Below are 12802 nucleotides of genomic sequence, written 5' to 3' on the forward strand. Positions count from 1 at the left end.
ACAGCCCAGATTTCTTGAATTTCACTTCATGAATTTCTTAGGTGCCTCCTGTTCCCTAGGCACTGGCCTAAGCACTGTAGAATCACACAGTGAGCTAGACAGACACTATCCCCACCCATCAAGAGCTCACACTTTTAATCCCAGCACTCAGGAGGCAGAGGCAGACTGTGAGTGTCAGGACAGCCAGAGCTGTGCAGTGAGACCTGTCTTGAAAAAAAGCAGCAGCTCACAGCCGCAGGGACTGCCTGGTAGCTGATAAGGACCCAGAGGGGACTGGAGGTGTGGCTACCATAGGAGTGCCGGCAAGGCTGAGGAGATCTTGACGGAGTGGAGGGCTCAGGGATGCTTCCTACCTTCTCATAGACAGGCCTGTAGTTCCTCGGTGGCAGAGCCTGGCTGGCCTGCCCTCTGGATCTCTGTGGTACATTCACACCGTGAAGGAGCATACCAGTCTCACATGTTGCCTTTTGAAGCCATTAGAGCCGTGGGCTTGAAGCTCTGACGGGCATCTGAGAATCCAGCTGAGCCCTACCTGCCACACAGTACAATGCCCAGACCAAGTTCCTCTGTAGCAGCCCCAAGAAGAGGAGAGCTGTTCTTGGTTTCTGTCTGTTCTGAGACCTGCCACACCTCCCTTGGTGGTACATTGCACCCTATTTGCCTTGTCCCTTGCAGGTCCAGCTACAGCTGCTGACAGCCATTGTGAAGCTCTTCCTGAAGAAGCCAACAGAGACGCAGGAGCTGGTGCAGCAGGTCCTCAGTTTGGCCACTCAGGTAGTGCCCCCACCTCTCTGCTGCCCCTCATGTCACATCAAAGAAGCTTCATTCCTGGGAGCCCGTCTCCCTCTAACCTCTCAGGGTAGCATATGTGGAAACCAATGCCAGAGTAGCCTGAGGTCCCTGACCTGTGGGGTCAGCGTCACAGACAGATCCACATAGCAGGTGACACCAGGTGAAACTGAAGAGGGTGGGGACAGATGCTGGAAGATCACCGTAAGTAAGGGGAATGAGGACAGGACTGGGTGTGACCTGCCTGAACTAGGCGTCCAAGGAGACAAAGCTGGAAGCTGGGGGCCACGATGTTCCCCTTAAAGTGGTTTGGAAGCCAGCTTTTGCGTATGTTCTCATCGTTGGATGAGACGGGTATGATGGTACATGCTTTTAATCCCAGCACTTGGGCGGCAGAGGGAAGCAGATCTCTGTGAGTTCAAAGTCAGCCTGGTCTACACAGTGAGTTCCTGAGAAACCCCATCTCAAAAACCCAAAAAGAAAGGGGGTAAAAGCTGTGATAAGGCTGTTCTGTGGGAGGGCCCTTCTCGTGTGGGAGGGAGTTACAGAGGCTGCTCCAACCCCGCCCACAAGGACTCGGACAATCCAGACCTTCGGGACCGTGGCTACATCTACTGGCGCCTGCTCTCCACGGACCCTGTAGCTGCCAAAGAGGTGGTACTGGCTGAGAAGCCCCTCATCTCAGAAGAGACAGACCTTATTGAGCCCACACTGCTGGATGAACTCATCTGCTACATTGGCACACTGGCCTCTGTCTACCACAAGCCACCCAACGCCTTTGTGGAGGGTGGCCGGGGAGTGGTGCACAAGAGTCTGCCACCTCGCACTGCCTCGTGAGTACAGCCGTCTAGCATGATGCAGGCCTTAGAAGGTGGCCCCTGGAAAGGCCTTAGTTTAAGCAAACTAGGATTCTAGCCACTTCCTGCCAATGTTTAACTATATACTTGGTGTCCACCATCACCCCATGTAATCTTCTGAGTTGTTGAGACAAAGCGTCCATTTAGCAGATGAGGATAGTGGGTGTGGGGAGTTTGGACAGTTCAGGACCACATGCTAGCAGAATGACTCCTACTTCCAAAGACCGGTTCCCACGACCTCTGGTGCTCCCGGGTGGCTGGTTTGGCCCCATGATAGTTCTTAGAGGCTGACGTCTAGTTTCCTTTTGAGAATAACCTAGAATATGCACAGTTGGCTCATCCCACGGAGAGCTTAAAAGGCAGGTGAGCCTAGGAGGCAGAGGGGCAAGTTACACAGTCCCGTGACCACACCCTAGACAGCGCCGAGGAGACCCAGAGCCTGACGTAGGCAAAGATCTTAAGACTTGCATCTCTGCCTTCCCCGGAACATTCTGATAGTTACCCCACCTGATCCAACAGGAGCGAAAGCACAGAGAGCCCTGAGACAGCCCCTGCCGGAGCACCTGCTGGTGACCAGCCTGATGTCATTCCTGCCCAGGGTGACCTGTTAGGTGACCTCCTCAACCTGGACCTTGGGCCCCCAGTGAGTGGCCCACCCTTGGCTGCCTCCTCAGTGCAGATGGGAGCTGTGGATCTTCTTGGTGGTGGCCTCGACAGCCTGGTATGTGCTAGGTCCCCCAGGGGATGTTACTAATGCTCTTCAGAGGAGCAGGCTTTGCTGCCCCTCTGCGATATCACAGGGGAGGGTGTGTGGGATGCTCATTCTGCTTAGTGGTGATTGTGTAGCTCCCTGCTTAGGCAGGTGGATCCTGGTAGACTGTTCTAGCTTTGAGGAGCCAGGCCCTTGTCTGTCACACTCAGGCTGCCAGCTAGGGAGAGCAGCCCAGCCAGGCCTCTGTGGAATGTTAGGAGTAGAATTTTCTCCTGCACCTCAAAAGAGATAAGCCTAGTCCAGGGTCTCTGCCCTTCTTCAGGCACATAATGGGGCTGGGCAGAGGTAGCTTCTGAACCTTTCCCTTGGTGTCAGTAGTGTGGCCAAGAGAGAGCCTAGGACAAAGTTATGGCACAGGCTGTGAGGGAGGGTGCCAGGCAGAATAAAGCTATGAGGAAGGGTAGTGTCCTTCAGATGGATGGGCTCTGGGCCTCAGAACAGACTCCCCCCAACTAGAGCCACAGTTGACTAACCTATCTCTCTCTCTCGTCTCATGTTCTTTCCTTGCCTCTCTCTCTCTGCATGTCGCCGCTGTCTCCTCACCCTGCCTGCTTCTGCTTGGAGATGGGGGATGAGCCTGAAGGGGTATGGTTCAACCCTCTGTCACCAGTTCTTTGTCTGTGCTGAACCTTGGCCAATGGCCCAGTGTCTGAGCAGTCTCTGCTTTGACTTCCTGGCATGCAGTTGCTACTGGCCACCATGCCCACAACCCCACAGCAATGCTGCCTGTCGTCTGAAAGACGCTGGCCCTTGGACTGAGCGTCTCACCTAGAGGACAGTCCTATATGCTCGAGGCCCCCCCCCTTGGATGGGTTGAGTCTTCTCCCAGAGAGCATTCCTTGAGGTTCAAGGCTTGTGGGACTCTGGGGTGCTCAGCCTCTTTTCCACCTCCTTCACTCTATCTTGTTTCTGCTATTTAAAGTCGATGTGGAGGCTGGTCCTGTTCTTCCCCCACTGATTTCAAAAGAGCCAGGTGACTGTTCGTCCTGGGCCTCTAAAGTCCCTGCCTCTCATGCATGTCTTTGATTTGTTTGCCAGATTGGAGACAGCAACTTTGGGGCACCTCCAGCATCGGTGGCGGCAGCAGCACCAGCCAGACTTGGAGCACCCGTCAGCAGTGGCTTAAGTGACCTCTTTGACCTGACCAGTGGAGTGGGCACCCTCTCAGGATCCTATGTCGCTCCCAAAGCAGTAAGTCCTTCACCATCCTTCCTGACTGGAGCAGAGAAAGGAAACCGAATTGGGATTGATAAAGCCTCCACTGAACTCAGCCCTGTGAGGATGGGGGATGAGCCTGAAGGGCTCATTCCTTTGCCCCAGTCTTTTGCTCTTACTGTGCCCTAGCTATGGTCCAGTACCCAACAGCCTCTGCTTCGACCGTCTGACAGCAGTGCCTGGTCCAAGTGGCACAGTCAGCCTCTGTTGAGCAAAGACGGGGAATGCACTGCAGGCATTCGTCCCCGGTGTAAAGCCCAGAGGAAAGGCGGTCTCGTCAGAGCACAGGTTCTCAGGCACAGAGAACTTGTCTCTGAAAGAAACTGATGGCCCGTATGATCTGTCTACATATGCAAATTAAAAATAACCATGTCTCCATCAGTGTATAGAGCCAAACGGGAAAAAACACATAGGCCAGTGGTATAAACACAGCACACCTGTCTGCCCTAGAAGACATGGCAGTGCCTTGTCACTGAGACGTGACAGGCATGGGTGGCATTAATAGTTCAGCATGAGTAGTGTGGCTGGTGGTACTGTTAAGTGTCAGCTGACTCTCAATGAGGTTTCAACAGAACAGGTGCCAGGTGTGCGATGTAAACCTATAATCCTGCAACACTTGGGAAGCAGAGGCAGGAGGATCAAGAGTTGAGTGTCACAGGCATAGTGCTGCATGTCTAAATCCCAGCACCTTAGTGGCAGAGACAGGCAGATCTCTGTGGGTTCCAGGACAGCTAACGCTACATAGAAAGACCCTGTTTCCAAAGCCAGGGTGGGGCAGCTATGGCGGTGCACCCCTTTACTCCCAGCACTCAGGAATCAGAGGCAGGTGGATCTCTGTGAGTTTAAAGCCAGCCTGGCCTACGTAGAGAGTTCCAGGACAGCCAGGGCTACATAATAGAAGGAACCTATCTCAAGAGTTAGTCTGGAGAAGCTCTGTGCGTCATGCATCTCTGTATATAGAAAGGATGCAGGAGTTGGAGTCACCCATGGCAGAGCGTTCAGCACGCCTGTCTTCAGTCCCTAAAACAGAGCAGCTCTCCCCTCACCTCATCTTGCTTCCTGGAGAATGACCCACAAGTCCCCAGTGTGTTCCTGAGGCTGTCGTCGTCATCCACTGAGACAGTTTCTAGACTAGAGTTTCGTGAGGTGGAAAGCCAGGCCAGACTCAGTGCGTGCTCATGGCACAGGCTCAGCAACAGCTGCTGGAGAGTTCTACATGGAGTGGTGAGGTGGTCTCCTTCACAACTGTGGAAAGGTGTGGAGTTGCAGAGAGCCCAAAGGAGACTATCACGATGCCTTAGCAAAAGCAGCACAGACAACAGCAGCAGCTTTGGGAACACAGACAGAGACTAAGACAGGAAAACTTTCTCAGTGGTGGGAATGGCATAATATGAAGGGGCTGAAGCCATTCTGATGTGAGCCGCCATATAATTACAGGTACTGAGCTAAAGCCATTGGCAAAGCCATGGGTGAAAATAGCTAAGCTTGGCATAAATGTTTGAGCCTGGTGCTAGGAGGAGCACAGTGTGGGACATGTCACTTGTGTCAGGGAAGCTCTACGAGGGCATATATGGCCTAATTACTTCACAACACAGGTCACAGGCCGTGTCTGCTGAGCCTTCATCTCTGAGGTTCCCACCTCAGGGCCTTCAGGGGTCCACCCACGTAGCCTGCCGGGCTTTGTGCTGGGAGCCGTAAGCAGCACCTGCACCTCCGTGACCTGGACCCCTGCAGAGGAGGTAGCCAGGAGCCCCCTGAGAATCCCACATAGCGGCAGCTCCTCCCCAGCGGCAGCCGGCAGTCCGCCTGCGGCCATGTTACTGTTACTTTATGCTGGGAAGTGCGAGTGCTTTTGCATGTGGCCATGTAGCTGGTAAAGGACAGAATCTGCAATCAGGTGCAGGGCAGTGACACTGTAGCCTATGCTTCAACTTCTGTGTCACTCACTGTGTCTCACTATGAAGTCCCATGCTGGCATTGGTCATGTGGCAGTTCCTCTGCCTCAGTTTCCAAGGGGTTTGTAGACACGAGCGACTGTGCCCGGCTGTATACTTTGTAAGGTCACAAGTCAGTCAGCAGGACCAGGTACAGTGCGCTGTGCACCACAGCGAGGTGCCTGCTATACAGATTGCTGACACCAGGTCAACACATACTCATTACAATCCTAACAACCACCATACTTGGGAAGTAGAGGCGGGAAGATCAGGAGTTCAAGCCCAGCCTCGACTATGTGAAACCAAAACAAGCAAACAACAACAAAACACTCAGTTGGGCCGGTGGCATCGCTCAGTGGATAAAAGAGCTTGCCACCACACTTGATGATTAAGTTCAGTCAGAAAATAACTAACTCCCAAAAGTTGTCCTCTGACCTCCACATGGACATCATGCAATATAAACACATAGGAAATAAATAGAAAGAAAACCAGTTTTTAAAAAGTCAGTCAATAGAATATAGTGGTACCCATCTCTACCCCCAGCATTAACAGGCAGAAGGATCTCAAAACAAGAACTACTGATGTCACAGGGATGAAACAGGGAAGATCCTGCTGCCTGGTACTCACTGGGTACTCAAGGATTGAGAAGCCATGAGCTGGCCTTAACTGATGACATCACTGCCAGTCTGGTAGAGATGAGGTACCTGGTCACACTCAGTACTGTGAGGAGAGCTTCAGGGACTGAGCTGGAAGTAATCAGGCGGGCTCTGGAGGGAGAGTCCTTGCCACCAGAGAGGACTTTCTCACCTCCTCAGTCGCTGGTCCCCGCAGAAGCAGCAGCAAGTCATCTGTATTTCCTTCACAGCACTATTACCACTGGGGTGGCTTGTCTTTCATACAAGATTCCCCACCTGCCTTGGGTTGATTCCTGCCATTTAGTTAGCAAGCACCCTGTGCACAGCAGTGCCACACTAGGCTCTAAGCCGCAGATGTAGATGGACCATCAAAACACTTCCCTTAACAGTCTCTGGGCAGGGCTGGAGAGATGGCTCAGTGGTTAAGAGCACTGACTGCTCTTCCTGAGGTCCTGAGTTCAAATCCCAGCAACCACATGGTGGCTCACAACCATCCATAATGGGATCTGATGCCCTCCTCTGGTGTGTCTGAAGACAGCTACAGTGTACTCATCTATAATAAATAAACAAATCTTTTAAAAAAAAAAAAAAGTCTCTGGGCAGCAGTAAGGAGGAGAGGTATACGAGCTCATGAATGCGAGCTTCCTGATGGAGGAATTCTGTTCCTCGGCCTGCTAGGGGCAGCCAGGACCCTGGCAGGTGAGAACTTGTTCCGTACTAGCCATACTATCAGGTCAGGCCAGTGCCTTCAGTGGAAGGCCAGCCATATCTCCTGCAGGGAGAGTTTGGGCCGTGACAGCCAAGGAGAGTTCAGGCCATGACAGCCAAGGAAGTTTCAAGCTGTGGCCAGGATCTAGAATGCTGTTGGATCTCAGCTCTGATTTTGGCTTGTCGGGGTGCTGGCAAGGCTTACCTTCTTTCTCAGTATTGCCTTCTTTGACCTCTGAAGATGTCCCTTTTGTCCTCAGCTTCTCTGATATACAGCTATACCATGATGCTGGCCCTGGGTGGGCTACACTATTAGCTTTATCATCGGGGTACATATATTATGCCTCAGTGGTAGAAATGGGTTGATCAGAAGACCCTTTAGGAAAGAAAGAAAGGGTCCCAGGCTAGCTATGACTCTTGGGTGGGGAAGAGGCACACAGCTCCTCCCACCTTCTTTCCTACAGGTTTGGCTCCCTGCCATGAAGGCCAAGGGGCTGGAAATCTCTGGCACCTTCACCCGGCAGGTTGGCTCCATCTCCATGGACCTGCAGCTGACTAACAAGGCCCTGCAGGTCATGACAGATTTCGCTATCCAGTTCAATCGGAACAGGTGAGTCCTGGCCAGACTCAACAGCAGTGTCTTGACCACTGTGTGGCCTTCAACGCACCAGGCAGAGTGGACAGGGCATCCCCACCAACTTGCCCTCCACTAACCAAAGGATAGTTTTGTGTCAGAAATCACTGCCCTAAGCCAGCAGCCCCCGACTGGAGGTGCCTTACACCTCCCTCCTGCCTCTTCTCCCAGGCCTGAGTCCCTTTTCTGTTGGGGAGCAGCTCTGAAAAAGTGGGTAGTAGGCCTGCTAGCCAGGCTCCCCTGAGGGCAAAACAGGGCTCAGCCCAAGTTTTCTCATCAGACAAGGACTCGCTGTGAGAATGAGTAGTGGCTGCTCCAAGCTCCCTGTTACCCCAGACCCCATGTTTTCTGTACTACACATTGGTGAGGAAAGGCGCTGGCTAGCACAGTGAGCAGCAAGGCCAGGCTCTCTGGAACCTTGGCAGCCCCTCCTGATGATTCCTTTTCCTGAGTGTCTCCAGTGATGAGCAAACTGAGCCTCTAAGAAGTTGACTAAAGGGGCAGCTTCCTCAGGAGAGATTGGGGAGGCGAGGCAGCTCTGCCTCTCCATTCACAGGACACTAGAGGCCAGAGGGGCATGACTGCTTAGAACGAGCCTCCGTACAGTTAACCATTCCTGGGGAGCGGATCCTAGGCCAAGAACTGATAGTCCGCAAACCTGACAAGGATGGCAGGCCTGGGCTTCCCTCTAGATGCTAGGCAAGTCTAAATAAGAGTATAGTTCAGTTCTCAGCAGCCATTCACCCTGTAAGAGCTGGAAGCTGGATGTAAGCCTGTTCCTCACTAAGGGTCTATGTTCTCATCAGGAAGATGGAACTGTGCATTCTGATTTTTGCCAGGATGGAAATTGGCCTGTTGCCATGTGCTGCCCTGGACATACTGAATGCTCAGCTCAGGTTTCCCTCCACACCACTGGGACAACGTGTAGTGATTGTATTGCGTGGCCGGCTGTAGTTCAGACATAGCCCTCTTTTGAGTTATGGGTTTTAGCAGTATCTAGGCTGGCAGTTTTCCATTGAGAAACATGTCATTCAGGCCCTGGTGTTGGGTGGAGGTCCTGAGGGAGAGGGAGGGCTATGCTATCCTGGCCTACCAAGAACCAGCCCAGAGGAGAAAAAGCAGCAGGGAAGCCATGCTGGACCCAGGCTCTTGCCTCCTGTGTACATGGTCAGTAGAGCAGGGATGGTCATGAGCTCGGGAAAGGCTGACTTGGTGAAGAAGCCATCACCCTGCACACCCTCTAAGCTCCTGTCGGGCTTCTCTTTTCAGCTTTGGCTTGGCCCCTGCTGCACCACTCCAAGTGCACGCCCCACTGAGCCCCAACCAGACGGTGGAGATCTCCCTGCCTCTTAACACAGTGGGCTCAGTCATGAAGATGGAGCCTCTGAACAATCTTCAGGTGTGTCCCCACAGGGCCAGACACCCCATTTCTACCCAGTCTCAGCCAGGAAGCAGGAAGCCTGAGAGAGAATGGTGCCCTCGGCTACAGCTGGAACCTGGGCTAGGGGACAAAGGGCATGGCCACAAGGGAGGTTCTGTGAGAAACCCGCTCTGGACACCCTACTTGGGCCCTAGGAGGTGGGAGAAGCCCAAGAGTCAGGGTGTCAAGCCCGGGGACTGACTGGAGACCCCCATGCCTAGGTGGCTGTGAAGAACAACATTGACGTCTTCTACTTCAGCACTTTGTACCCACTGCATGTCCTCTTCGTGGAGGACGGGAAGATGGGTGAGTTTGAGGCCATGGGGATTCGTGTAGTAGGACTCAGCTAGGGAGCCTGGGAGACTAGTGCCCCGACATAAGGGCCAGCAGGACAGCTTTGCCTTATGAGGGGGTCTTCAGCTGCTCCTACCTGGCTTGCAGGTGGCCTGTGCCACCTTACTTGTGAGCACTGCTGCTCACCCTTATGCTCGTCCATGGGCTGCAAAGAACCAAGTCAGTCACCATGCCTGGGGGCTGTGTGGCGGGCACTCACCTTTGCCACTGGCCCCAGAGCCATGTGTAACAAACTGCAGAGGAGACAGTGAGGTCGGATGCTCGTCAGGCAAAGGAGGGGCAGGAAGCAGAGGGCATTGGAGGGAACTGGAGGAGCAGGTGCTTTCCTTCCTTCACTGCCATGTGGTGCTGAGGGCCACACTTTATTAGGCTTCTATCTCTTATCCTGCCCTGTTGACCCTGCAGACCGGCAAATGTTCCTGGCCACATGGAAGGACATTCCCAACGAGAATGAAGCCCAGTTCCAGATCAGAGACTGCCTGCTGAACACAGGTGAGCCCCCTTCCCCCCGCCCATATTCCACTCACTGTGTCCCCTGTCCCCACTGATGTGGGCTTCCTTCCATGGCCATCTGATCCTGCAGAGGCTGCAAGCAACAAGCTGCAAAGCAGTAACATTTTCACTGTCGCCAAGAGGACTGTGGAGGGCCAGGACATGCTCTACCAATCTCTGAAGTTGACCAATGGCATCTGGGTGCTGGCAGAGCTGCGGATCCAGCCAGGCAACCCCAGTTTCACGGTAAGAACCCCTGCACCCACTGCCAGGTCTTGACCCTCCACCTCCCTGCCCTGGCAGGGCTTCCCAAATCAGCCACCCTCGTCTGCGCTGCTAGGAGACTGTGATGGGTGTCACTGTGCCAAGGTCTCTTTGAGCCCAGTGTGAGGACCGGCTCTTAAACTTCCACTCAACCCCATCAGGGTACCCAAATAAGACACCAAGGAACATAAACACATATCCCCAGACAGGGAAATAGTCTCTCTGGCTATAGGAGTTGGCCCCACTGCCATACAGGTGCCTGAGTGCCTGGCCAGGGGCACTGATGTCAGCGGGCCATGATTCTAGACCGAGAGTCAGAGCCATCAGAGGATGACGTCTCGGGTGGGCTGGGCATTTTGTAAACTCTCTGCTGTTCCCAGGCCTAGAGTCGAGGCTTTGCTTCCCCCACACCCCTGCCTGGTAGGTGTGGCCCTTCTGATGCTGGTGACCCTGGCACTGGTGGGTGGGGCTGTGGGGTAGCTGAGGTGGTAATTTCCGTCTTCCTGTCTGATTGCTGCATGCCCACCTTCCCTGCTGGTGCCATGGTACAGGACTTGGAGGTTAGCGGGTTGCTTCTCTCTTCTGTGCCCACCTCCATCCTTCCAAGCAGAACTACGCATGCCTCGGCTCCTGGTCTGGCCCCAGTGCATTCTGCTTTTCCCTGTCTCTTGGCCTTGCTTCAGCCTCATGCTCCCAGCAGATGTGCATGGAGGTTACCAACACCAGGGCTTTCCAGCCACTTGCACATGCATGGTGTGCAGAGCCCTTAAAGGGAGGCCCATGGGGGCCACTGCTGCTGAACCCAGAATTCTGCTCGCTACTCCTTCATAGTTGCAGACCTGATGTTCTCAAGTGGAAGGGCCAGTTGGTTTCCGTCCCTCCTGCCTGGAATCTCAAGGCTTAGACCTGGGTGCAGCACTGGGGCAATTTCACACACTCTTGCTTCCTGTGCAGGAACCAGAGCGATCCCCACTGTCCTTGCTGTCCCCAGGAGAGATCTGCTCCCCCTTAACCCTTTGCCCACCAGGACTGTATGTCAGAATTGCTCCTGACCTAGACCTCCAGAGGTTGTAGAGGGACAGACAACTCAGAAAGGGGGTGGCTGGGTACTCCTGACGGCTGGTGAATCATGCCGCCTGCCAGTGGCTCCGGTGGCAGAGCTGACAGCAGGCGTGGGGGCTGCAAGTATATTTGGTTCCCGCCCGGCTGTGATGGCCACCCCCTCTGCTTTACCTCACATCTGCCCCACTCTTAGCTTCCAGCCTGCCGTGTGTGCATGCGATACGCTCCTGCTCGCTCTCCCATCTGGTGCCCGCTCTCCCCATCCCTTTACAAGAGCCTCAGGGATAAGTTCTTTCCCTGCCTCCTCTTCTCCTGCAGCTGTCCCTGAAGTGTCGAGCGCCGGAGGTGTCCCAGCATGTATACCAGGCCTACGAGACCATCCTCAAGAACTGAAGTCCCTCTCGCATCCACCCCAGCCTTCTGCCAGCCCAGCCATGGAACCCTGTGGTGGCAGCACCTCCTCCTTTCTTTGGGGAGAAGCCAGGTGGGCTCCTGACCCACCCATGAGGCTCCCCTGATCCTAACTGAGGGCCGGGAGCAGGGCCACGTCTCCTAGAGTGAAATCTCCGTGCATCTCCAGTGGCTGCTTTTTTCTATTGCTGTTGATGTGGGGTCAAAGGAAATGGAGCCAGCACAGCTTCAGAAGCTGGCCGGGGGCAGGGTGCTCTTCCTTCTGCTCTCCTGGGCGTGAACATGGACCCCTCCTGGGTCCCAGCCCATAATCCCTGCCCTGTCTCCTCAGTGAGCCTGTCTGGGTAGAGTCCTCTGGGTGCCAATATTACTGCTTGGGACTCTGAGAGCTGGAGGCGGTGATGGGCAGACATGAGCCCAGGGGAGCAACCTGGGCCGGCACTGTCTGCCCATATAACACCAGTTGGTGCTCTGTGACCACCTGCATGGCCCAGAGCCCATCTAGGATTCTGTTCCCTTAGGCCCTGGAGGATGGTCACTGCCTACCAAACATTCCTCGGTGTCCTCTCTGTGAGTCCAGGGCTCTCAGACCAGAAGTGGGGTGAAAGGTGGGGCAAGGGGCCGTGGGACCGCTTCTAGTGTGAGCTCCTGTACCCACTGGCTGCCCTGGCTCCCCAGTCTGTGTGTGACAGTGACAGGTTGATCTGTCGCTACTGTTTGATAATAAAGAGATTCTGCTTTTGGCAATCATGCGCATTTCTTCCCCTCTACAAAAAAAGGCCAGCCTAAGAAACTGCTCTGATAGCCGGGGATAGTATCTGACCCTGCAGTGATTATATCTAATGCATATAAATGAAAATATATATTGTATATTTACCCTTATTTTCAAAAGAGAAAGCAATAAAAAAATGATGATGTTAAGTGTGTTCCTGGCCCGTGTGTCAGGTCATAAGGCTCCTCTGTGCGGGAGTCCGGCTCTGAAGCCGTATACCTGACTGTGGTCCCCTCCCTTCATCCTGCCTACTGTGGCCTGCTGGGGTCCCTGTCACCTTCCTGCCCTTGGTGTCAGGTCCTCCCCGCTGATGCTGTGTCCCCTTTGATCCAGGGAAGGGATTGTTGCATTCGAGTTTCCTCTTTCACACCACCTCAGAGAGACAGGAATGACTGGGTCGGGTGGACAGGAGAGGGCTGGGCAGTGTTGCATGTGCTTTCCTGGGGACAGTTATCTGAGAGTTTTATGGAGAGACACCCAGGA

The 12802-nt window shown here is 54.0% G+C and overlaps 1 protein-coding gene and 1 non-coding gene across 2 annotated transcripts in view; both read left to right on the forward strand.

Annotated features, from left to right (window-relative positions):
• Ap1b1 (adaptor related protein complex 1 subunit beta 1) overlaps positions 1 to 12468 on the forward strand; it is a 51993-nt gene extending 39525 nt beyond the window's left edge. Inside the window, exons 13-24 of the mRNA XM_032916063.1 lie at positions 676 to 774; positions 1363 to 1622; positions 2166 to 2367; positions 2983 to 3003; positions 3457 to 3609; positions 7375 to 7520; positions 8814 to 8943; positions 9186 to 9270; positions 9724 to 9810; positions 9902 to 10056; positions 10626 to 10634; positions 11455 to 12468. Coding sequence (XP_032771954.1) covers positions 676 to 774; positions 1363 to 1622; positions 2166 to 2367; positions 2983 to 3003; positions 3457 to 3609; positions 7375 to 7520; positions 8814 to 8943; positions 9186 to 9270; positions 9724 to 9810; positions 9902 to 10056; positions 10626 to 10634; positions 11455 to 11529 — 1422 coding nt within the window. The 3' untranslated portion in view covers positions 11530 to 12468. The remainder of the gene's footprint in view (positions 1 to 675; positions 775 to 1362; positions 1623 to 2165; positions 2368 to 2982; positions 3004 to 3456; positions 3610 to 7374; positions 7521 to 8813; positions 8944 to 9185; positions 9271 to 9723; positions 9811 to 9901; positions 10057 to 10625; positions 10635 to 11454) is intronic.
• Positions 7959 to 8055, forward strand: LOC116913013. The gene has a single exon (XR_004389566.1). It is a non-coding gene; the product is annotated as a small nucleolar RNA SNORD125 (small nucleolar RNA).
• Positions 12469 to 12802: the final 334 nt, after the last annotated feature.

This window comes from Rattus rattus, chromosome 11 (assembly GCF_011064425.1).
Source record: "Rattus rattus isolate New Zealand chromosome 11, Rrattus_CSIRO_v1, whole genome shotgun sequence".
Classification (NCBI taxonomy): Eukaryota; Metazoa; Chordata; class Mammalia; order Rodentia; family Muridae; genus Rattus; species Rattus rattus.